Here is a 23,991-nt window from a genome sequence, read left to right on the forward strand (position 1 = left end):
TGGATGGTGCCCAGCTACCATTACCCAATATTTCGATCAAACATTGTATAGAAGAATCATGATCAAAGTGGGGGAAATGAATTTCAAATGCTCAATGGAATCCAGACTTTCTGGAGATATTAAAGCTGGATGAACCCCTGAAACTATTGCCCCGAGATAATCTTTAAACCTTAACACTTAAACCAAAAATATCCCCTGAAGTCTTCTTTGAAAGAAACAATACTTTCACTTAATTACTGAAGTATGACTGCCTTGAGCTTTGTGTCCTTTTAAAGAATGATCTATGTGAGATCAAACTGACAACAGCAACTCAAAAGGTTAGATGAGAAACTTTGGGTGCAGTAAATTTGAGTTAATGGTGGTAGAATAATTTGGAAAAGGGTAGCAAGAATGGTTGCGTAACTTGAATGAAATCAACATCACTGAATTGTACATGCAGAAATTGTTTAAATGGTGTATCTTTGCTGTGCATATTTTCACCTACAAAATGAAATAAAAGGAAAAAAAAAAAAAGAATGTTAGAAAGGGCAATAGGTGCAGATGCCCACATGCAGTAAAATGGGTGAATAGGATTTGGATATCAGCAAGATTTTTTTTTTTTTTTTTTTTTTTGTACTTTAGATGAAGGTTTACAAAACAAACTAGCTTCTCATTAAACAATTAGTATACATATTGTTTTATGACTTTGGTTGACAACCCCACGACTTGTCAACACTCTCCCTTCTCGACCTTTGGTTTCCTATTATCAGCTTTCCTGTCCCCTCCTACTTTCTAGTCCTTGACCCTGGGCTGGTGTGCCCCATTAGCCTCATCTTGTTTTATGAGCCTGTCTAATCTTTGGCTGAAGGGTGAACCTCAGAGTGACCCCATTACTGAGCTAAAGGGTGTCCGGGGGCCATGCTCTCGGGGTTTCTCCAGTCTCAACAAGGTTTTTGGCGTGGCTGGTTTATTGGTGAATAACAAGGTGTGGCAGGAGGTACAGCAGTGAGGGTGACTGGGAACCAGACTGTGACTGGCCTTGAACACCCTATTAATTCAAGACTGGACTTCAAGCAGGGGAGCCAGGAATTGAGATTTTCATTTTAGAAAGATAATTTTGGCATCAGCGTGCAGAACAGTCTAAAGCTGAGCAATTACAGACAAAGAAACCAGCTGGTGTTGGATTTAGGCATATCTTCCATCAGTGTCATAAGACGTCTACAGTTTGAGAAATTCAGGTAGCAAAGAAGGTTCTAAGGAAAAGATATACTTCCAGCCTCCAAAGCATTCCCAATGTTAAAAAAAAAAAAAAAACTTTTAGAGACCATAGGTATAAATGTGCATCTCTTCAATCACCTTAGTGCACATGGAGATGGGGGCTATCATTCAGAATCAAAGGCACGTAAAGGAGAAATCAGTGGCATGGGGGAGATTTGTCGCTCCTGGGAGGGGGTGATTTTTTAACCCAGTCGTGAACCACGGGAAAGAGAGTTCAGCGGGAATAAAGGAGTGGGCCACTCAGGGGTGAAGGGGGGACCCCACTCTCTAGAAGTGGGAGTGGCTGAGTCATAAGAACTGTGGAAGGATGGTCCAGTCAGAGCAGGGAGGATGCCTAGCCACGTGGTTTGAGGGACTGAGGGGTTTCCCAGGACACGAACTCTGAGTGCTAACCTAGCACCATACTGGGCCAACCAGGACACTGATTACCTGGCAGGCAGTGCATTTTGAGGAGAAACTGGGGGGTTTAGGGAAGGACAGTGAATAAGGCCTTTCAAAATACACTCAGACACAGCTCTAAATCAGCAGCTTCCTCAAAAGGGGCTGAGGGAAACCCAGGGGACAGTTTGATGCTCCCCCCCAACACACACACCAATGCCCTTCCTCCCCCATGGCACGCTGGCTTCAGTGTGATCAGCAGTTGGGGGTGGGAGTGACCGATCAAAGGCAGCCCACGGCCTCACCGCACCTGGCCTCAGTCGTGGTGCTGGGCTGCTGGGTGGGGAAGATGTAGCCTCCTCGGAGGTGGAGTCCAATTTTGTCTCCAGGAAGGTCCATCTCAACTTGCTGTTTCCTCCACGTTACCTGGGCCCCCTAGGTGTGCAAACAAAATAAGGACGTGGGCGTGAGCAGCACACTCCCCTCCCCCAGGGGCCCACGGCTGAGCTATCTACAGCTCTCCCCACTGACATCAGCCGGATGGGAGAACAATAATAGACACAACGGGATTTGTCTCAGTTGGGGGTCTGTAGAACATGTATGCCTGCTGAGGCTGTGCCTATGAGTGGAGAGTTCCAGATAAGCAAGCTGGTCCTGACAGAGCTCAGATGGCCTGCAGGCCTCTCCAGGACTTGCTCATGAGGACTCTGAGTCTGTATCTGATTGCTGAGTAAGGTATCTGACAACGATCTTCCCAGCCCTCCATCCTGACCGACGCTGGTGACTTGCCTCACTCCATCCCACTCTGCTGGGAAGTTACAGAAACACCCCCGAAGCACCCCCATGCCAGCGGCCACTGTGGACTCAAGAAGTTCACACAAAGCCAGAACTACTTACGGTCTCGTATTCGTACCAGACGGCATCCGGCACGTAGGCCAGCGCTTTCTCTGCACCCTGAAAGTAAAAGGAACATTGTCCTCGTGGCCCAGCCTCTGACGGGGATAAGCGGATTTCCCAGCATTCCCTGGGGGAACTTTCTAACCATATACAAGAAGGCAGAAATGACCTTTCTTGTGCCTTTCTTCTCCTTTTCTCTCGGAATAAGAGACACAATAACTTAGCAACCCACAGAAAAATCCCAATGGGACCACATTTGGAGTCATGATAATAAAAACTAGTAAGAATGCAGCACAGACTGTGGTAAAAGTTCCCGCTTTGCAAGTTTGCAAGGATTTCCTCATCCACCCTGCCAGCAGCCCCGAACAGGAGTACTGTTACTCCCACTTCTACAGGTAGGGAGCTGGCACCATCACTTGCTCCCCAACCACACAGGTGCTAAGTGGCAGAGGCAACAACCCCACCAGGGCCTGTATAGCTCTAGACTCTGAGGACAGCCACTGCTTCTCCTGGCTCTGCAACACGAAGCAAGAAAGGATAGGCTGTCAGAATCGACGACCACCCCCAGGTGCCGCAGCCAGTCCTACACCAGCTGGGAACTTGGTCAAGAAAAAAAGTCTTCTGGAGAAGAAAATGTGGGAGTATCAGGTGCCCAGTGTCCCAAGGCCACAGCACCTCCCGCCCAAGGCTGGCCTGGCCACGGTGTTGGAAATGGGCTGGGAGCACAGACGAGAGAAAGGTCTCAGGGAGCGGAGCAGGGACAGAAGCAGAGAGCACAAGTGTATCCCCGTGGGAAGACTTGCCTCATCCAAAACTGGGGTGATGAGGAGGCCTGGCCCCCACAGAAACTGCCGGTGCACACCCCAAGTGTTGCTGTCATTGTAGAACCTGGAGACACGAGAAGGATGTCGTCAGCAAATTACGCGCTGCATCGTTGTATGTAGTACATGCTACCGACGATCATAACAACCCATCACCATCAAATTGATACCGACTCACAGCGACCCTATAGGACAGAGTACAAGTGTCCCATAGGGTTTCCTAGGCTGTAAACTTTACCAGAGACCCATCCCTGAGGGTTGGGTCAATGTCCTTGGCCACTCTCCCCCAACTTGTCCATAACAGGCAGGATGCCTGCTGGGTCAACCCCCTAAATTATTCTGACACCCACTCAACCCGCCTCCCTGCCCCACTGACAGACCCACTACCTCGGCCTCTTCCCGGTCCATGCAGCCTTTCAGTCCTCCCTCAGGTTGGACAGAAGTTCCCAACCTAATATCTCTACTGGGAGATCCCAGGCTATGACTATATGCCTTGTCCCCTTTTAAAAAAAAAAGAAGTAAAATTTTAGAACCTCATTTGGCTTACAAGCAGGACATGGATCTGATCGTCAAAATCAGCAGATAATATAATCTTTTACCCTTTTATCTTCTAGGATATCTGCCTTTTAAAGGGAAATTCCAGGAAATGGCAAAACTTAGACAAACAAATGAATATATAATGGTGGAAAAATGTGCTGAGGGCCTTGTGTGTCCAGATACTTGGAGGAATCAACTATATTTTGACAAGGAAAGTTATTTAAGCAAACTTTTTTAGACTTGAATTAGAGATGCCCAGTGGCAGCAATAAGAATTCTGAAGTTCTGGAAATCTTCTAGAATATTCTTCTTTGTGTACAAACAGCTGGCCCATTCCGAGAACCTGAAATCATAGTGCATTACGGCAGGAAGAGACCTTTGTGATTAAGCTATCAAATCCTGTAAATTATGACTGAAGGACCAAAGAACTTAAACAACTTGTCTAAGCTACAGAGTAAGTAGGTGGCAGAACAAAGAAAAGACCTCGCAAGTTCCACAACTTTGAGGCCAGCGCTCTTCCCAAAAGGGAGCAGGCTATAAAACTTAAAAATACCCCTAGAATAGTATCTAGACAGCAATATCCTCACAAATACCAACTGGGTAATCCAGTTTGAGAGTCCCTGGATGGTGCAAACAGTTAACATGCTCAGCTGCTAGCCAAAAGGTTGGAGGTTTGAGTTCATCCAGAGACACCTTGGAAGAAAGGCCTGGCGATCTACTTTCCAAAAAATCAGCCATTGAATACCCTTTGGAGCACAGTTCTACTCTGACACACCTGGAGTCGCCATGAGTCGGAGTCAACCTGATGGCCTCTGGTTATTATTATTCCAGTTTGAAAAATACATCTGAATAACTGCTTGATTGCTTTAATTTTCACTCTGATGTTACAGGCAATGTTACCTGGTTGCATCAACAAGACCGCTTCGGGTTAGGTGGACTTACTCATGCAGCAGGGGCCGGGCCACGGTGTGCCCGCAGGTGTGTGCGTGGTAGAAGAGGGTGTACAGGTAGGGCAGCAAGGTGTATCGGATGTTCAGATAGTGCCTGGAGGAGTTGACCAGCAGGGAGTCGGCTCCAAAGGAGGCAGGGTCCTGAGCCTGGGAAGACACAAGTGGTTGCAATTTTGTTTGGCTGTGGAATCACAAAAGCACCTGGAGAATTCCAGCCTTCATTCATGGGCGGCAACCAAGAGTTTCATCACTAAGCAGCCTGGAGCCTCCACTCCACACTGGGCTCTGAGCAATGCCGGCGGGCAAAGGGACTTCAGTTCACACAGCAAGAGCTCCTTCTGCCTCATTATTAGCTCTCTAGCCCTGGTGGCACAGTGGTTAAGAACCTGGCTGCTAACCAAAAGGTTGGCAGTTTGAATCCACCAGCTGCTCCTTGGAAACCCTATGGGGGCAGTTCTGTTCTGTTCTATATGATCACTAGGGTTTGTGTTAGCATTGTTCTCAGAAAATTACCATTTAAGTAATTTTGAAGTCTTTGATTTTCATTACAACATGAGTGCCACAGATAAAGTGCACAGAGGTTTGAGGAAACCCTGCAGACATGCCAACAGCAGAAATAATGGGGGCCCCTGGGTGGTGCAAACCGTGAATGCGCTCAGCTGCTAACCGAAAGGCTGGAGGTTTGAGTCCACCTAGAGGCACCTCAGAAGAAAGGCCTAGTGATCTATTTTTGAAAAATCAGCCACTGGAAACCCTACGGAGCAGTTCTACTCTGACATACATGGGGCTGCCATGAGTCAATGGGGCATTTAATGGCGCACTACAGGTGCAAGCAGTGGAGCAAATGAGTATGAGAGAGGCACCGTGTCAGAAGCTGGCTCAACAGGTTTCTTGGCAAGGATAAAGACAGACCCAGTGCTAATGTACACCCCAATCTATGCGTCATATCTCCTGGGGCCCTCACCTTGTAGCCTTGGCCATTGTGATTCCGGGAAAATGGGTAGAACGCTCCCAGCTGCATCCACCTTCTGCAGAGCTCCTCGGAGACGTCCCCATTGAAGCCGCAGATGTCAGGACCCACCTAGAGGACACAGCGACAGTGGGACACCCCACTCCCACCACCTTCCTTTCCCTCCTACCAGGGATCTCCCAGAGGAGGTTGGTAACACCTCTTACTGAAAAGGCTAGTACCGCATGGACAGACTTGGGTTATAACCTGAGTCCACCATTTACTGCTCGACAACTTCGAGTATGTTACTTAACCCTTCTGTGCCTCAGTTTCCTCACTGTGTTAAAGTGGGTACTAATTACCTATACACGGAGCCCTGGTAGTGCAGTGGTTAAGAGCTTGGCTGCTAACCAAAAGGTTGGAAGTTCAAGTCCACCAGCCACTCCTTGGAAACCCTATGAGGCAGTTCTACTCTGTCCTATAGACTCGCTATGAGTTAGAATCAACTCAAAGGCAACAGGCTTTTGGGTTATAGGTATGCTAAATGTCACTACCTCTTACTAAAACCCTGTGTAGGTAATCAGAAACCCATAGGGTTTCCAAGGAGCAGCTGGTGGACTCGAACTGCCAAGCTTTTGGTCAACAGCCCAACACTTAACAATTGTGCCACCAGGGCTCCACTTAGCATACAGTAGCTTTTAAATGAATAAACCTCATTGCTCTTGAGCTGATTTCAACTGATAAATACCCTATAGGACGGAGTAGAACTACCCCATTGGGTTTCCAAGGATGTAATCTTTATGGAAGCAGACTGCCACATCTTTCTCCCATGGAACAGCTGGTGGGTTCAAACCACCAACCTTTTGGTGAGCAGCCAAGCACTTAAGCACTGTGCCACCAGGGCTCCTTTTTGATGACTAAAGAAAAAAACAAACCAAACTCATTGCTGTAGAGTTGATTCCAACTCATAGCGACCCTACAGGACAGAGTAGAACTGTCCCATAGCATTTCCAAAGAGCGGCTGGTGGATTTGAACTGCCAAACTTTGGGTTAGCAGCCAAACACTTAACCACTGCGCCATCAGGGCTCAGCAATACTGCTGATATTATTTTGACCACATCGCTACCAGAATTCATTTCCAAAGCCAGACTCTGATCCATCGCTCATCTATTCAAGAACCTCCAGGGTCTCCTTGCTGTTTATTCTATTAGCCCTTCACCACCTGGTCCCAACCCACTTTTCCAGCATCATTTTCCACCCCAGCCTCCCCAGGAATCCTATGCCCCAATCCTAGAGACACAAAACTACCCTCCTACTGTTTCACCTTGGGTTTATCTCTGTTTTAAAATTACCTTCTCCCCAGATAGTCTGACAAAACAGACCCATTTTTCAAAATAAACTCAAGTGCCATCTTTTCCAGTCAGTACCTCTTGCCTCTCTTTCCTATTTGTCCCATGTAATCTTGTCAGGGTTAATAAGTCCCTTTCTCAGAATCTCCCTTAACATTAAATTACCTGGCCCCATTAGCACTTTTTCCTTAGCTTGCATAATTACTTGTTTCTGTATCTATCTCCTCGTACTGAATTGTAAACCCTTGGGGGAAGAGAAGGTGTTTTTGTCACCATACTTACACCTTTCTCCACCCTCACCATTCATACCTAGCTCAGTGCCTGACACAGAGTAGGAGATCAATTTCTATATATGTTGAATTTAACTACAAGATGCTAAAACCACCTTTAGGGTTTGGGCAATGTTCTCTGTATTCATCTGGGTGCTGGATTCGCAGATGATGTGTTCAGTTTTCACAATTCATCAGCCATGTGCTTAACGTTATATGCACTTTCCTGTATATATGCTCTGCTTCAATAAGAAGAAATATTCCAGGGATAGTATTTCAAGGTTGCATTACCATTACAAGGCAGCACAGGAAAGAACGTGGTGGCACCAGAGCCATACTAACGTAGATGAAGCACCTGCTCTTGAGACATTAAATCCCTGGGACGTGGTGAGCAGGAGAGCTGTGCTTTATGGCTTGGAACTTTCTAGAATGAGGCTTTCTGGGGATCGAGGTTCACAGGAGAACTTGGGTACTTGCCATTGGAATCCCGAAAAGGTTGAACTCAAGCATGCCGGGGATGGACCACTGGAGGTCATCCCAGGTGGCCGTGTTGTCCCCTAGCCAATGGGCTGCAAACTTGCCAGATCCCGCAAAGGTAGAACGGGTTAGAATGAAGCTCCTCTTATTGGGGAATACAGTCTTGACAGCTCTGGAAACAGAGAGAGATTTTGGGAATCAGTGTAGGAACTTAGCTTGTCTCAGCCCGTGGACTTCAACGATACCAATGATCTGAAAAGCGAACACCCCGTTCTTCAAGTTCTCTCCCAATGGAGTGAGAGCTGCTAGTAGGTACAGTCTGCACCACTGAGTACATTGGTGTTTTGTTTTATATATACACTAACCTCATAATGTCCAAGAATTTCAAAAGCTGCCTTGAAAAGGCTAGAAAGTAGAGGTGTACAATTTTTACAGAATAGACGTACATCTACCTTTCTTTCGTATTGTGTGACTTTGCAAAAATAGATTTATGAACAGCCTGTTGGAACTTAAACTCTCTCTAAGTAGAACCCTTTGGCAATCATTCTGTAATAAGAAAACACATTTCAAAATTGTGTGCATATGTGTCTGCTTTTATAATGATGCATAAATATACATCATGTATATATTTTTAATTAAAAGTCTATGCTTATACATATATTTTTAAAAACTTTTGGTATAGAATTTCAACTTTCAAAATGGGTACAATCACATCCACGACTTTGCTAGTGTATGAATGTGGTGTTTTTTTGAGGGGGTGGGGGGAGGGGTCTGGTTTCCTGCTGTCACAGTTATAGTAAGTATAGTAAATGTTCAATATCTTTTCCTCACTATAGAACATGAGTCCACACACAAAGGCTGGCAGAGCACAGGAGAAGGATGCTGATCCAGTATCTACAACCCCAAAACACATGGACAGTGACAAGTTGCATACCCTCCACACTGCAGTCTATACAGGTGGCATGGGGGAAAACCATGGGCTTCAGAAAAATGCAGAAACGGGCTTAAATCTTGCTTCTGCAATTTATTAGCTCTTTGACCTTGGGCAAGTTACTTCACCTCTCTTTCTTCCAACCTTTGTTCTAGATATCCATTCATTCTTTCATTTTATACATTCGACAATTTTTATTGGATTCCATGCTTCCTAGGTGCCAGGCAGTTTCTTTATTCATTCAGTAAGGATGACTATACTTTTCTTGCAGAGTTTTTGAAAGATAATGCACACAAGCCACCCGACATCTAGGAAGATGGTTTGCTGGGCCATGTACTCAGTCTACAGCAGGCGTGGTCTTACTCGGCAGTGGAGATCGCCATGGAGTAGCCGTACAGGTTGTGGACGTCGTACTGCTTGCCCCAGTGCTGCACGGCGTCCATGCAGAGGGTGCTGCGGAACAAGTACCCGTCCAGGATCTCTGGAGCAAGAGAGGGGAATGTCAGCAAGAGCCTGGGATGCCCTGCCCCTCGGCTATCACAGAACCTGCAAGGTAGCGCCCCTGGGCCGGCATGGATGGTGGCCAGCCTGTAAGTCATCATGCTTTAGGGTAGTTTCTCCAATACAGAAATGGATTGTGCTGACCCTACACACCCTCCCACTGGGCCCTCCTATGCCTAGAGGTGGGCATTTGGAGCAAGAGGGTCTACTTAAACTCGAGGTTCAAGCTGAATTCTTCAAACTGAGCTAAGTGGTCCAGGAACTGAGTGAAAGCATAATTTCTGATCCCTCCTCTTCCTTGACCATGTCTTATAAAGAATGACTTCCCAATCTCTCCTTCCTTCATCTATTCTTTTCCACTCCTATGCCCCACTCTGTCCCGATCCAAATCATATTTGGATCTAACTACTGCAGTAGCTTCTCTGTGGCTTGTTTACTTCTGGCCTGTCTTCTAGTTCATCATGCACATTAATGCCAGATTAGTCTTTCTAAAACCATTTGAGTTTGCGCTTCCCTCTTACTAAAACATAAACAGCTTCTGTCATCGGAAGTATGAAGTATGAACCGTTCCCATCCAAGGCCCTCAACTCTGGATTTTGGCCTATCTGTCCAGATTGTCTATCTTCTCATCGGAATGGACCAACCAACCAACCAAACCAGTTGCCGTTGAGTCAGTTCTGACTCTTGGAGACCCCACGTGTGTCAGAGGAGAACTGTGCTCCATAGGGCTTTCAGTGGTGGAATTTTCGGAAGTAGAACACCAGGCACCTCTGGGTGGACCTGAACCTCCAAACTTTTCATTAGCAACCGACTGCACACCAGAATGAAAGTCTTCCTAAAATGCTTTGATCTAGAAGCTTTATTCCTTTCTCAATCAAGATACAACTTGCCTGTGGGCTCTAGCTTTTTTCAAACTGTAACGAATGCCTGGGTCCAGGGCCACACTCTGGGAGGCAGAGGTGATCAAAGGTCAATCAAAGCTCACTAGCACCACACTGGCTGCCTCTGACCCTGAACTCCCAGGTCCTGGGCTCTGGCTCTCTTTCCTCCTGTGGTTTCTGCACGCCCCCCACACTGCTGATATCACTGGGCTTGACCCTCCCCTGCAGTCCAGGCCTGGTTTCCTGGTCTCTCTCCTGGTAAGCCCTTACCTGTGGCAGTGCACACTCAAGAGTGACCACCTAACCACCAATCTCTGGCTTCTGCACCACATCCTCCCTGGATCCTTTCCCTAGAGCCAGCGCAGACCATAGGTGGAGGATTCCACTGTCCCTTTTGGATTCATGTCTCATTTAGGAAAGTGCCCAAAACCAAAAAACCAAATCCGTTGCCATCGAGTCAATTCCAACCCATAGTGACCCTATAGGATGGAGCAGAACTGCCTCATAGAGTTTCCAAGGAGCGGCTGGTGGATTCCAACTGTCAACCTTTTGGTTAGTAGAAAAGCTCTTAACCACTACACCACCAGGGCTCCCAGAAAAGCATAGGACATTTTTATTTTCTTTCACAGTTTCCTTTTTCTATTGTCCACCTATTCCTTTCCCTATGCACATTTCTGCACAAACTCCCTTGCCAGACTGTCCATATCCATCTTTATGAACTTAAAATATCCAACACACATTGCCACTTTCATCAGGCCCACCACACCAAGACTTACTGGGAGTGAACGGGGGATAATTCAGATTGCTTATGGAACATCCTGAAACCGAACCATCAACAAAGTTGGCAACTTCATTCATATCCTACAAGACGAAGAGATGAAAAACAGCTGAGAAAAAGTAACACACCCACTATGTTGCACTAATGGTGTCTTCTTTTTTTTTTTTTAAAAGAGCACAGAAATAATTCCAGATATTTCTTTTCTAAAAGGAATATTTGTGTACATGGGGTGAAAAAAATATTCCTGTCTTCTCTGCTCATTGAAGGCGTCATGGAGAAATTTCTTAAAGTCTCTTCAAAATGATATTTGTCTAAAATCATAGAAAACAAATTCCAAAACATATTAAACAACAACAAAAAAGACTTCAAAATAGTTTTGTTTAATATGATTATATACATATATATATATACCTGTACGTATACGTGTGTTTATATATATGAAACCAAAACCAAAGCCTTTGCCATAAACAATTCCAACTCACAGCAACCCTACAGGACAGAATAGAGCTGCCCCATAGGGTTTCCAAGGAGTGGCTGGTGGATTCGAACTGCCAACCTTTTGGTTAGCAGCCAAACGCTTAACCACTGTGCCACCAGGGCTAATGTAACAATGGATACACATACACAAAGACATATACATACACAGAAGAGAAAGCCCGCGCACCACAGCAGTAAGAATCATGGGTCTGGAAAGACACATACCGAAATTCTGATGGTCAATGTCTTTGGTTGATGACACTTTAGAGGAACTTTGCTTTGATCTTTTTAGCCTTCTGTATTGTTTGAATTTTCTACATTTCTCTTATAAACAGAAAAAATTCAATGCCACAGCTCCATAAATTTTGCTGAACATCAGCCGTGTTGCAATTGTTTTTGTTTGGCAGTATATGAGACATTTCGCCTCACTGCAGCCACAGTTCTTCATGCACCTGGGTGCTTTGTTCTGATCGATTGGTTCAACATGTCCAAGTGAAAAGATCCTGAACTGGCAACTGGACAATCCATGTCCCTTGTGACAATGTAAGGAACATGTGACCTATTTTGACTTCAGCTCATTCATTTGTAAGAGCAGGGCTGGACTCAGAAAAAACATTTCTGAGTTTCTCTCCAGCTCTAACATTTTGATCTTGAGTCTTAGCTACATGTTTTGTTAAGATTATTTGAACAGTAAGACAGAGAAACCTAAGAATTTATTGCTGTATTTCCTGTCCCTCACCTTTCTTTCCTCATCTCTCCCCTATGTTCCATAACTCAAAAATACAGACAAAGACAAAGCCAATTTGATTATCAGCCACCTAATAATCAGATTGTTAAGAACTCAAATCTTCAACTTGACAACAGCAACTCAAAAGATTAGTAGGAAACTTAGGGGGCAGTGAGTCTATGTTAATGGGGGGAGACCAACTCAGAAAAGAAGGGTGAGAATAGCTGCACAACTCAAAGAATGTAATCAATGTCACTGAACTGTACATGCAGAAACTGTTGAACTGGTATACATTTTTCTGTGTATATTCTCAACAACAACAACAAAATAAATTAAGTAATTTTAAAAAAAGAACTCACAATCCATATTCCATCAAACTCTACTTGACTGTAGAAAAGCTCCAATTCCTGTGCCCACCACTCAGCACATTTGGGATTGGTGTAATCAGGAAACACCGTTCTTCCCGGCCAGACCTGCAAGAGGAAAAGAAAAACACTCATGAGAGTAAATTAAATGAATATAGAGTAAAACAGTGCTTTGCAAAGAACTACTAATATCATCATGTGAACAGAGGTGCCCAGGGACATGACCTTTTCAGGGAGGAATGCTGGGCTCTCTGAATGCTTAGAATAAACTTCAGAGGAGTCAAACAGTCACCTGAGATAAAATTTATTGTAAAAATAATGGCTAAGTCCTTAATGAATAAGTCCATGGATGAAGGCGTCGTCTAACTTGCCAGACTTCAACTCCGGTTCCCTCTTCCCTCCTGCTTTCTCTACTCCTAATTCCAGGAATAGGCAAGGGGGAGAGTACTGTATAAATGTCGACTGGCCCATTAAAAGCTGAAGCTGCCTATCACCAGGTGGGCCCTAAGCCTCTAGTATTCATCCCTCTCCTTTCCTACCCAACTCCTCACCAACACTATGTACTCAGAGAGGGCTGTCTGAGGTATTAGACACAGACCAGCAGATAACACCTTTGTGGAAAACAAGGACAAATAAAGGTTTGAGAAATGGTCAAATGTGTCCAATGCTGCAGAGAAATCGAGTAGCATGAAGAATGGAACCATTCTGTGGGATTTTCCAGTTAGCAAGTCGCTGGCTGGGGGCCATTCCAGAGCAGCGTCAGTGAGGTGGGATGGGTCAGGAGATGGATGCAGTCAGGTGAAGAGTGAATGGGAGATGAGGAAGTGGTCACTGTGTGTGTGAGCTATCATCATAGGGGCTTAGACATGACAGGAGTGTGGTTGGCAGAGAATGAAAGGGAGCCCTGGTGGCACAGTGGTTAAGAGCTCAGCTGCTAACCAAAAGGTCGACAGTTCGAATCCACTAGCTGCTCCTTGAAAACCCTGTCGGGCAGCTCTACTCTCTCCTATAGGGTCACTATGAGTTGGAATTGACTCTACAGCAATGAGTTTGGGTCAGGTGTATACATGCAGAGGGTCAGTTAAAAAGAAAGAGCCCATCACCGAGATGGACTGACATAGTGACTGCAACAATGGGCACAAACATAGGTTTGAGGACCGACCAGGCAAAGCTGTGTTCTCTTAAACATAAGGTCACCATGAGTTGGAGCCAACTCAACGGCACCTAACAACAACATATACAAGGCATCTGAAAATCTGAAACAAAAACATCACACACACACACACACACACACACACACACTGCCACAGTCCCCCCACCAGCCCCCAGATCCCCCATTAAGTTACCTCCCCGACGAGTGGAGTCACTCCATCTGAAGCATTCACCCATATCTTTAGATCTGAGCCCCTGTCATACGGGCCATAGGGGCTGCTTAGGGAAGAGTTGTTAGAGATGGCTGGATCCTAAGAGGGGAAACACAAAGGAGAAAGTAGCCTTGAGATAGAAGTCCAGGAGGGAGACAGGGAATTGGGACATGGGAAGCAGGAGGTGGGTAATGACAAGAAAGTAGCAAGTACCAGATTTAGGGGAAAATGAGAGGGTGCCACATACCACAATGATGATCAACTTCTGTCCATTACTGTGTAACTCCTTAGCAAACTCGGGGAAGCCTCCATAACTGACTGGGTCATAAGTGAAGTCCTTCCTCCGGTCCATGTAATCAATATCGGCATGCTGAACATCCTGAAAGAATAGACAGTGTCCACAATTTAGTGTCTAGGAATTTACATTTTCAAGCAAATTGGTCAAATTGTCATCTTGATTATTCATGTTTGGGGGTCCCCAGGTGGTTAATGTGCTCAGCCCCTAACTGAAAGGTTAGTAGTTCGAGTCTATCCGCAGGTGCCTCGGAAGAAAGACCTGAGGATCTACTTTCAAAAAAATCAGCCATTGAAAACCGTGTGGAGCACAGCTCCCCTCTGACACACAGGAAGTCACCTTGAGTAGGAAAGGAATCCATGGAAACGAGTTTTTACTATTCACATTAAGCATCCACTTTGTGCTGGGCCTTGATCTGAGTTCTTAGTCAGTCCCTGGCATCCAAGTGCTTCTTTTCTGATAGTAATTCCAAGAGCAAATGACCCGTTGTCCCCTAAGGCCTGCACCCATCCCTGCAATCAGGGTTAACTACTTCATTCTACCCTGGTTGCCAGGTTCTCTGGCATTAAAAACCTAACCAATCAAGCAAAGAAATCCCACAACTACGACAAGCCACGAAGGCTGTCAGAAACACCTCCTACCTACATCCAAGATGAAGGCAGAGGGGCCTATCTCTCCTCCCTCTTCCCCCCTTTCCTCTATGGTTTCTTCCTTCCTACTTCCAGGCTGCTTTGGTGTGATTCTTTCCTAATTTCACTTAAGAAAACAGGGGAGGCGCAGAATGAAATTAACTCTTGCTCTGGGGCCTCTGGTGGCACAGTGGTTAAAAGCTCTGCTCCTAACCAAAAGGTCAGCAGTTAGAATCCAGCAGCTGCTCCTTGGAAACCCTATGGAGCAGTTTTACTCTGTCCTGTGGAGTCCTGGTGGTGGAGTGGTTAAGAGCTCGGCTGCTAACCAAAAGGTCGGCAGTTCGAATCCACCAGTCGCTCCTTGGAAACCCTATGGGGTGGTTCTAGTCTGTCCTGTGGGGTCGCTGTGAGTCAGAATTGACTCAGCGGCAACAGGTTTGGTGTTATTGGTTTGCTGGGGCCTTGGTGTCTGCCTCCAAGGGAATGGGTGGAGGAGAGGGCAGAGGATTACTCCAGAAACTTTGGGGCTTTTCCCTTTGCGTCTCTGGTGGAACCTCATTCCTTCCACAGCCACTCAAAGCATAAAAACATGAATCACATTGCATGTACTGGTCCTTTTGCTCACTTAGACTTGGCAAAATAAGACCCCTCTACTGACCTGTGTCCGCAGACTTTAGTCCCACCTCTAAATGCTCCCTTTCACATTGCACTCCACTGTGCCCCAGTAGCTGTCAATCTATCTTGTTCCCCACATCACTTTAGAAGAAAATGTCTAGCTGTTAATGGTGTGTAAGAAGAGTGGCATCAAACCCACTATGGTGCTAGAGAGCTGAGATGGAAAATCACTCCTTCTAGTTGCCAATACTAAGATGGGGCTGTTGGGACTCAGGAGTCCCTGGGTGGTGCAAGTGATTAAGAACTGGACCACTAACAGAAAGGCTGGCAGTTCAAACCTACCTACAGGCACCTCAGAAGACAGGCCTGGTGATCTGCTTCCAAAAAAATCACAGCCTCGAAAACCCTATGGAGCAGTTGCACTCTCTACACATGGGGTCACCATGAGTTCATGGGAACTAACAACAAGGAAGGTGTCTAGTAGGTGCCGCCATAGGGGTTCACGAGCTCTCTCTCATTCTGTGGTGGCTGTGCCTATTATCCTTCACCTCCATACGGCCTCTACCAATCCTTTTGTTACTTCTTCCCCACCCCTCCCGACAGACTAGGAACAAAGACCTGGTCACCTACTTCTAAAAATTAGCCAAAGAAAGCCCTTTATACTCACATGTATAAAGCAGGTGAGTGCTGGGAGCCAGGAATGGCTGGACTTGAGGCCCAAACGCAGAGGGAATCACCCACCCAAGCCTCTTTGTCCACTCAGACTGTTGGGCTTCACCAGTCTTCTTGGTTTCCCTAGGCTTTTGAATCTCAGTTCTGTTAAACGCTCCTTTTACACGCATCATTTATGGACGTTCTTCCTGCCCAACTCCAAACCGCCCACTGAAGATCTGCTCCAACACAAGATGACCACATGAAGCAGAGGTAAACTCTGCCTGTGGCCAGTTCCACGCCAATCAAAACACCAGTGCAGAAATAGATAGACTTAAAATGTGTTGTGTGATTTTTAAAGTCCATTCAATCATGGAGTACCAGTTCTGTCACTAACTAGTTGTATAATCACTAGCTAGTTGTGTCATCTTGGTCAAGCTGCCCCACCTAACTTAGCCTCAGTTTCTTGTGTGCAAAAAGGACGTTAACCCAGTGGATGGCAGCTGTGTCCAGTAGTATAATTCTTTTGTCCTAAATCCTTGGAGTCTAGAATTAACCCTCTCCTCAACTTCCCCCTAAAATGTCTGTTACCAGACACTAAACCTAAGAATCAAGCGTATACCAGAATCTTAGAAGAATGTATAAAAATACACTATCACTCTGATAGCCAATCCCTGCCATAACTATTTCCAGTCATGAAAATCCAACCAAGGATGCATGTAAAAAGACACCAATGCACAGAGAAAACAAAAACCAAACCCACTGCAGTCGAGTCGATTCTGACTGATGGCACTCTCATGCATTACAGAGTAGAACTGCTCTGTAGGGTTTTCTTGGCTGTAATCTCTATGGAAGCAGGCCTTTCTTCTGGGGTGCCGCTGGATGGGTTCGAACCACTAACCTTATTTAGTAGTCAAGCACAAACCATTTGCACCACCCATGCAAGCTAGGGAGAGAAAACTTGTGAACCCAAACAAAAACACATCATGTAAAATACAGTAAGCACAAGGAAATTTTGCTAATAAAATATAAGAACGTTGCTGTGATAAGAAAATAGAAACAAGAACAGACTGCCTTTTAACCCCATAATTGTGGTCTCTAAACACTATTTCCCAATAAAACGAACCATAGCTCCTTGGAGAAATGGCTGTTCCAACAAAAATGTCTAGTTTTCTGAATATATAAAAAAAATTTTATCACACACACACAAAAAAAAAAACCTAAGGGAAGAAAGTATAATTGGTTGTTCTTATTTTTGTTATTGTTCTATTTCTGGAGGATTTTTTTAAGGCCTAACTTATGTCCCACCACCTGTCTGCCAGTTTGTTGTACTGTGTGTGATGGCCTGCATGTCACCGTGATGCTGGAAGCTACATCATTGGTATTTCACATACCAGCAGGGTCTCCCATGATGAACAGGTTTCAGCAGAGCTTCCAGACTAAGATGGACTAGAAAGAAAGGCTCAGCTATCTTCTTCTGAAAACTAGCCATTGAAAACCCTACGGATCACAACAGAGTACTGTTCGATAGAGAACCAGGCAGTATTTTGTTCTGCCGCACATTGAGTCATCCTGTAGTCAGAACCTACCTGATGGCAACTAACAACAACCACTTACATAAGGGAGCCCTGCTGCCCGGTTTCTCTCCACAACTTCCTTCATGTTGTTGAGACTTTCATAATCATAACGGCTGAGATGAAACCCAAGAGCCCAGTATGGAGGCAGGACTGGCCGACCAATGAGCTGAAAGAAATACGTGAAATGCAAGTTAGTAAATATTCTATTTTTAAGAAAACTTTTTCAAAGTATTGGTTTTGGGGGCACCAAACATACTCCATCTTTCAACTCACTGTTTCGTTACTGTTACAATGTTAGTCTTACTTTCCCAACCACTTTGAAAACCATAGTGGCTAAGGCCATGTTTCAGGCATCTTTGAATTCTCTCGCCTTCCTTGTATAACATACAAATGCTATAAAGCAGGTTTCCATTTCTCTAATGTTGGAAATCCATAACAGCAGATTTTTGTGAGTCACACCTCCATATTAAATTTCCTTTTCTTTGTGCTATTTAGTATTTCCTTGGTGGTGATCATAAAAACATGCATTTACCTCTAGATACTCTTGAACAACTTGCTCTGGAGTGTTTCCCAAGAACACATAGAAGTCGAGAATGCCCCCAATGACACGGTAGGTAACCGCTGGGGCAGGCTGGAGGACAACATCTTGAATTAAAAACGAAGACAGTAAAAATTAGAATTTATTCTACAGAAATAAATACAAGCATCTAGACCAGAAGACTGCAACCATGTCAACATTAATAAAGTGATCCTGATGTTTTGCATTTTGTACACAAAGTGACAAACTCTGATGTCCAAGGCCTGCCATCATGGCAGACAAGAGCCCAAGCACTTGAGTCGATGACAGACTTCAATAACGGATGACTGGAGCATGTTAATTCCTTGTGTTCGGCTCCAAGCTCTTGGAAAATTAAGCACATCCACGACCTTGGGACATGCTGTCTCCACCCCATCCATACCCCATGTGACTGCAGGAACACACTGAGGTTCTTGCCTAGTCTTTGAATCCCACACCAAGCCAGAGCCAAACTCAACAATGTCCAAGAGTATATTATACATTAAAAATTGCTCTGCATGCCAAAAGGTCATTCTCAGAGGTGAGGTCTCCTTATAGTGTTGGTTTGCATCTAGAAATAAAAGGCCTTACAGTATACAGAACCGTATTCCTTGGTCACAGGAACAACTCACACAGAGAATACAGGTTTTGGGGAGTTTCCCATTGAGCCTGAGCTTGTTTGCTGGTCCCTGTCACCTACCTGAAACCGTACAGTCCTTGCGTTGTTGTTGTTGTTAGGTGCTGTTGAGTCAATTCTGACTCACAGAGACCTTACGTACAACAGCACAAAACACTGCCCAGTCCTGCACCATCCTCACGATCATTATTATACTTGAGCCCATTGTCGCAGCCACTGTGTCAATCCACCTCGTTGAGGGTCTTCCTCTTTTTTGCTGACCCTCTACTTTACCAAGCATGATGTCCTTCATTACTCAGTAATGTCCTTGCATTACTCAGTCTATTCTCCTTGGCCGGTAGCTTGGGAACTAATGAGCTAAAGCTGGGCCTTCGAGATCATCCAGTCTAGTGCTTCTCAAACAATCTGTGGTGAAGGAGTAGATCTTTTTTTTTTTTTTTTTTAATTTCCATTGCAAACTCATACTTTCGTAAAACAACATGAAAATGAACGACTAGGAAAAGGTCCATGCATGCACTTGGGTGTAACGACAATGCTCACTTTCTATGTCTCCCCTTATCGTACTGTAGACCTGAAACACGCCCCATCCGTGCACCATTCTTTGTTAGCACTGATCTCCTCCAATGATTCTCAACTGAGAAGAAGAGGGGCTCAAGAGCCTATGCCCACTGTCAACCAGGGGAGATTCTGATACACCTCCTCTCTCTGGTGATTCATTGCCACTGGCAGCTGTCGTTATTGATGCAAGCAGAAAACGTGTTGAGAATCATTGATAGAAAATGGAGAATCTTGACACTTTCTGGAATCCAGCTAGAATGCTTCTTAGAAGCGAGGATGGTGAGGCTTCATCTCATGTACTTTGGACATGTTATAAGGAAGGACCAGTCCCTGGAGAAGGAATCATGCTTGGTAAAGTACAAGGTCAGCTAAAGAGAGGAAGATCCTCAATGAGATGGAATGACACTGTGGCTGCAACAATGGGCTCAAACATAGCAATAATTGTGAGGGTGACACAGGACCAGGCAGTGTTTCGTTCTATTTGCACAGGGACACTACGAGTCAGAACTGACTGGATGGCACCGAACAACAACAACAACAAACGTTGCACTGTTTGGTCTTAAGCAATCTAATCTTACTCTGCATGTCATTCTTGCCACTGCACTTAACCTTTCTGCCTTTGGAGCATCTGATGGTAATGTTCTCTGCTCAGTTGTAGTTCCCAGGTTAGCACCGGCTGCTCTCATTGTTAGGACCAGAGCAATTGGCTTTTTCCTACCTGCATTCACATCAACCCCTCTACTTTGGGAAGGAGTCCCTACATGGTGATTAAGCGCTCAGCTGCTAAACAAAAGGCTGAAGGTTCAAGTCCACCCAGAGGCTCCTTGAAAGAAAGGCCTGGCAATCTACTTCTGATAAATCAGCCACTGAGAACCCTACAGAGCAGAGTTCTACTCTGACACACATGGAGGAGCCATGAGTCGGAGTCAACTCTACAGCAACTGGTTTGTTTGTTTGTTTACTGGAGGAAAGGCTCAGAAGGGAGAAGAACGAAGTTGGTGGAAATGATCTCAGATATAAGATTATAGGAAAGGGTTGGCTGTCTTAACTCTGTAATAGAAATATTCCAACAGAGGCAGCTGGATTCAGATGATCATAAGCTAGGAGAAGAATCGCTACAATTGGCTCTCATGAGTCAACAGGTAATGAAGTAGAGATGGAATGATCAGAAACATACTAGGCCCTTAACTACGGCCCAGCGAGTCTGAAAGGACCCCGTTCCTTTTACCATAGTACTGTAAAGAAACAGACTGAAAATTGCTCTTGTGCTTTTTTTCATGAACATCTATCTTGGGTCATTTACCCATGGCATTGCTGTTCATCAGAAACACCCCGAAGGACAAGCCACTAGCATCTTCAAGGCACAGGAAGAATGTCTGCGAGCCATATAGGTTCTTCGCATCCTGCAGAAAGATCATGAAAAACCAAACATTTACAACCTAATCGTCTAAATTCTACATCGCTGGAAATGACTTAGTAAATGTCTTAATCAGGTAATTAATCAGTATGAATTACTCAATTAACAGTGGACTCATGGTCAGAAAGGACACAAGTGAACTTAAAAATACGGGTCTACATTTGGTTGATGTTAACCAAGGGAATAAGTGTTATTGAATGAGCCAGCTGTGCTGATATATTTAGTAAGGTATGAGAGGTTGTGATATTGTTCAGAGATGAGAGGGTAGTAATTCTGAAATCGTGTTCCAAAAACCTCCCCTCACCAAGAGGCCTGTCTTCATCTGACTTGAAGCCATCTGCAAAGGCACCATCGAGACTTAATAAGAATCAGGCACCTTTTTAACATCAACCAGATGGAGCTCTGGCCTAGGCATCTAGCTAGGCTTCTAGACTTTCCAACATAGCTTTCAACTCAGGCTGGACCCAGACCAATTAAAACAGATTCTCTGGGGATGGGCGCAGACAGTGACATTTAAATTTAAATTTAAATTTCCCCAATGGGGAGTTGTTATTAAGAATCACTGTCCCAGACTCTAGCACAGTACTTCTCAAAATCTGGTGTGCATTCAAGTTATGTGGAGATCTTATTTAAATACAGGTTCTAATTCAGTAGATCAGTCCCTGGAGAAGGACATCATGCTTGGTAGAGTATAAGGTCAGCAAAAAAGAGGAAGACCCTCAATGAGATGGATTGACACAGTGGCTGCAACAATGGGCTCAAGCTTAACAATGATTGTGAGGACGGTGCAGGACCGGGCAGTGTTCCGTTCTCTAGTGCGTACTGTCGCCATGAGTCAGAACTGACTCGATGGCACCTAACAACAACACAGTTCAGTAGATGGAGGGAGGGGCTGAAAGCCTGAATCTCTGACAACTCAGTGGTGCCCGAGCCGAGTCCTCTGAGTGCAGGTGTCTGGGGCTCTTTAATCACACAATTGTCACCAGCTTTTTCCAGATGAGCTGCTCTGGCTCATCCTCTGATTTTCTCATGGGCAAATGGTATAGCAGAAGGTACAGGCTTTGAGTCAGACGGGCCAGGGCCTCCATCCCACTCTGTTGCTTACAGACTTTCTGACCTTGGCTATTTATGTGGCTTCTCTGAGCCTCAGTTCCCTTGCCTGTTAAGTGGAGTTAACCAGACTTATTTTTTCTGGGTTCTTTCAGTGAATGGAGACAACAATTTATAACTGTATAAAACACTTGCTTAATAAGGTATTCCGATGCCCTCCTTTCATGCAGCTGCTGGTTCTGCTTAATCAGGAATGCCTCGGAACAAAACCCAAGTATAGCATTGCTGAGCCTAGAAAATACTTTGCTTTGAGTTTAGTACTCAGAACAAACAACAAACAAAAGTAAAAAAAAAAAAAGGAAAAAGGGGAAAAAAAAAGTCAGTCTTTTCTTTCACTGCCCCAACCGCTCTTCACACAAAAAATGATTAGCGCCATGTTCTGGCCGGTACTTTCTCCTTCTCTGCCGACAGACCTGCTAAACTGGTGATCTGTAAGTATCACGTCTACAAATATGGAGAGCACAACCACCATGCAGAGCAGAGTCCAGATGTTAATAACATTTTGTCCACAACCAGTTGGTGCAAAGAGAAAGTGTAATTTAAAGTTGTTGGCATTTACGGAGCACTTACTATGTGCCAGACACTCACCTGGGAACTTTACATGCATCAATGCATTCGCTCCTCACCCTATGAGGTAGTATAAAAAAAAAAAAACCAAACCCATTGCCGTCGAGTAGATTCTGACTCATAGCAACTATATAGGTATAGTATAGGTACTGTAATGCCCCATTTTATAGAGGAGGGGCTGAAGACACAGGACCACAGAACTGGGAAGTAGCAGAGCCAGAATTCAAGCCCAGCAGCCGGGTCCTGGAATCTTAGTCTGAACCACTGCAGTGTACTACGAGAGCCAACCCCCAAGAATCCTGGTGAATCTTAGTCTGAATCACTGCAGTGTACTACGAGAGCCAACCCCCAAGAATCCTGGTGAATCTTAGTCTGAATCACTGCAGTGTACTACGAGAGCCAACCCCCAAGAATCCTGGTGAATCTTAGTCTGAATCACTGCAGTGTACTACGAGAGCCAACCCCAAAGAATCCTGCTGAATCCTACTCTGAACCACTGCAGTGTACCGCCAGACACAACCCCCAAGAATCCTGACGAATCTTAATCTGAACCACTGCAGTGTACCGCTAGAGTCAACCCCCAGGAGTGAGGCCATGATAGTGGAGTGCCCTCACCGAGAACTCACCTCGGTGGGGATGGTGTCCCTGGCAAAGATGGGCCAGGTCTTCCAGTTCATGTCATGGCGGTACTGCTGGTGCACGTGCTCTCCCAGCCCGTACACATTGGCGCTGGGCAGGCGGATGGATAATTGCAGGAACTGGTCAGCAAAGAGGAGGGGCCCAATGCTTGAGTCAAACCTAGAGACAGGTGGGAAAAAGAGGGACAGGTGGGCAAGTGGGGTGGAGACAGCACAACTGCTTAAAAAAGTGTTCTTTATACCTTGATGACTCAGCACCAAAAAAACTAGCTGTCATTGAGTTGACTCCAACTCATGGTGACCCCATACATGACAGGGTAGAACTGTGCTCCATAGGGTTTTCAATGGCTGATTCTTTGGAAGTAGATCACCAGACACCTCCGGGTAGACTCCAACCTCCAGCCTTTCCATTAGTGGCCGAGTATGTTAACCATCTGTACCACCCAGGGCCTCTTTGGTGACTCAGTAAAACCCAAAACCAAAAACTCACTGCCTTCAAGTCAATTCTGACTCATAGTGACCCCACAGGACAGAGCAGAACTGCCCCATAGGGTTTCCAAGGAGTGGCTGGTGGGTTTGAACTGCCAACCTTTGGTTAGCAGCCAAACTCTTAACCACTGCTCCACCAGGGCTCCCAGTGACTCAATAGCTCCTATTTAATCTGCCCGATTTGCCCTCTGGTGACATTTTTCCATGGACACCAAGAGGCCAGGACTCCTTGAGGGCTGATACATGCGGCACATTTCTTAGATTTGCCCCCAGACACTATACCATGTGACAAAAACACTGTGCTTGAGGACAGTAGACATTCAGTAACTATTTCCTGGTGGACAG

At 45.3% G+C, this 23,991-nt stretch overlaps 1 protein-coding gene across 1 annotated transcript in view; it reads right to left on the reverse strand.

Moving 5' to 3' along the window:
• LOC101350828 (maltase-glucoamylase, intestinal) overlaps window positions 1–23,991 on the reverse strand; it is a 250,622-nt gene that overhangs the window by 41,726 nt on the left and 184,905 nt on the right. Inside the window, exons 8-22 of the mRNA XM_023736869.1 lie at window positions 23,146–23,317; window positions 20,729–20,828; window positions 18,207–18,319; window positions 17,715–17,840; window positions 14,155–14,286; window positions 13,890–14,006; window positions 12,538–12,651; window positions 10,973–11,057; window positions 9,178–9,295; window positions 7,884–8,055; window positions 5,804–5,920; window positions 4,832–4,986; window positions 3,336–3,420; window positions 2,533–2,589; window positions 1,946–2,070 (exon numbers count right to left, since the gene is read on the reverse strand). Coding sequence (XP_023592637.1) covers window positions 1,946–2,070; window positions 2,533–2,589; window positions 3,336–3,420; window positions 4,832–4,986; window positions 5,804–5,920; window positions 7,884–8,055; window positions 9,178–9,295; window positions 10,973–11,057; window positions 12,538–12,651; window positions 13,890–14,006; window positions 14,155–14,286; window positions 17,715–17,840; window positions 18,207–18,319; window positions 20,729–20,828; window positions 23,146–23,317 — 1,788 coding nt within the window. The remainder of the gene's footprint in view (window positions 1–1,945; window positions 2,071–2,532; window positions 2,590–3,335; window positions 3,421–4,831; window positions 4,987–5,803; window positions 5,921–7,883; window positions 8,056–9,177; window positions 9,296–10,972; window positions 11,058–12,537; window positions 12,652–13,889; window positions 14,007–14,154; window positions 14,287–17,714; window positions 17,841–18,206; window positions 18,320–20,728; window positions 20,829–23,145; window positions 23,318–23,991) is intronic.

The sequence above is a fragment of the Trichechus manatus genome, unplaced genomic scaffold, assembly GCF_000243295.1.
Source record: "Trichechus manatus latirostris isolate Lorelei unplaced genomic scaffold, TriManLat1.0 scaffold00093, whole genome shotgun sequence".
Taxonomy (NCBI): Eukaryota; Metazoa; Chordata; class Mammalia; order Sirenia; family Trichechidae; genus Trichechus; species Trichechus manatus.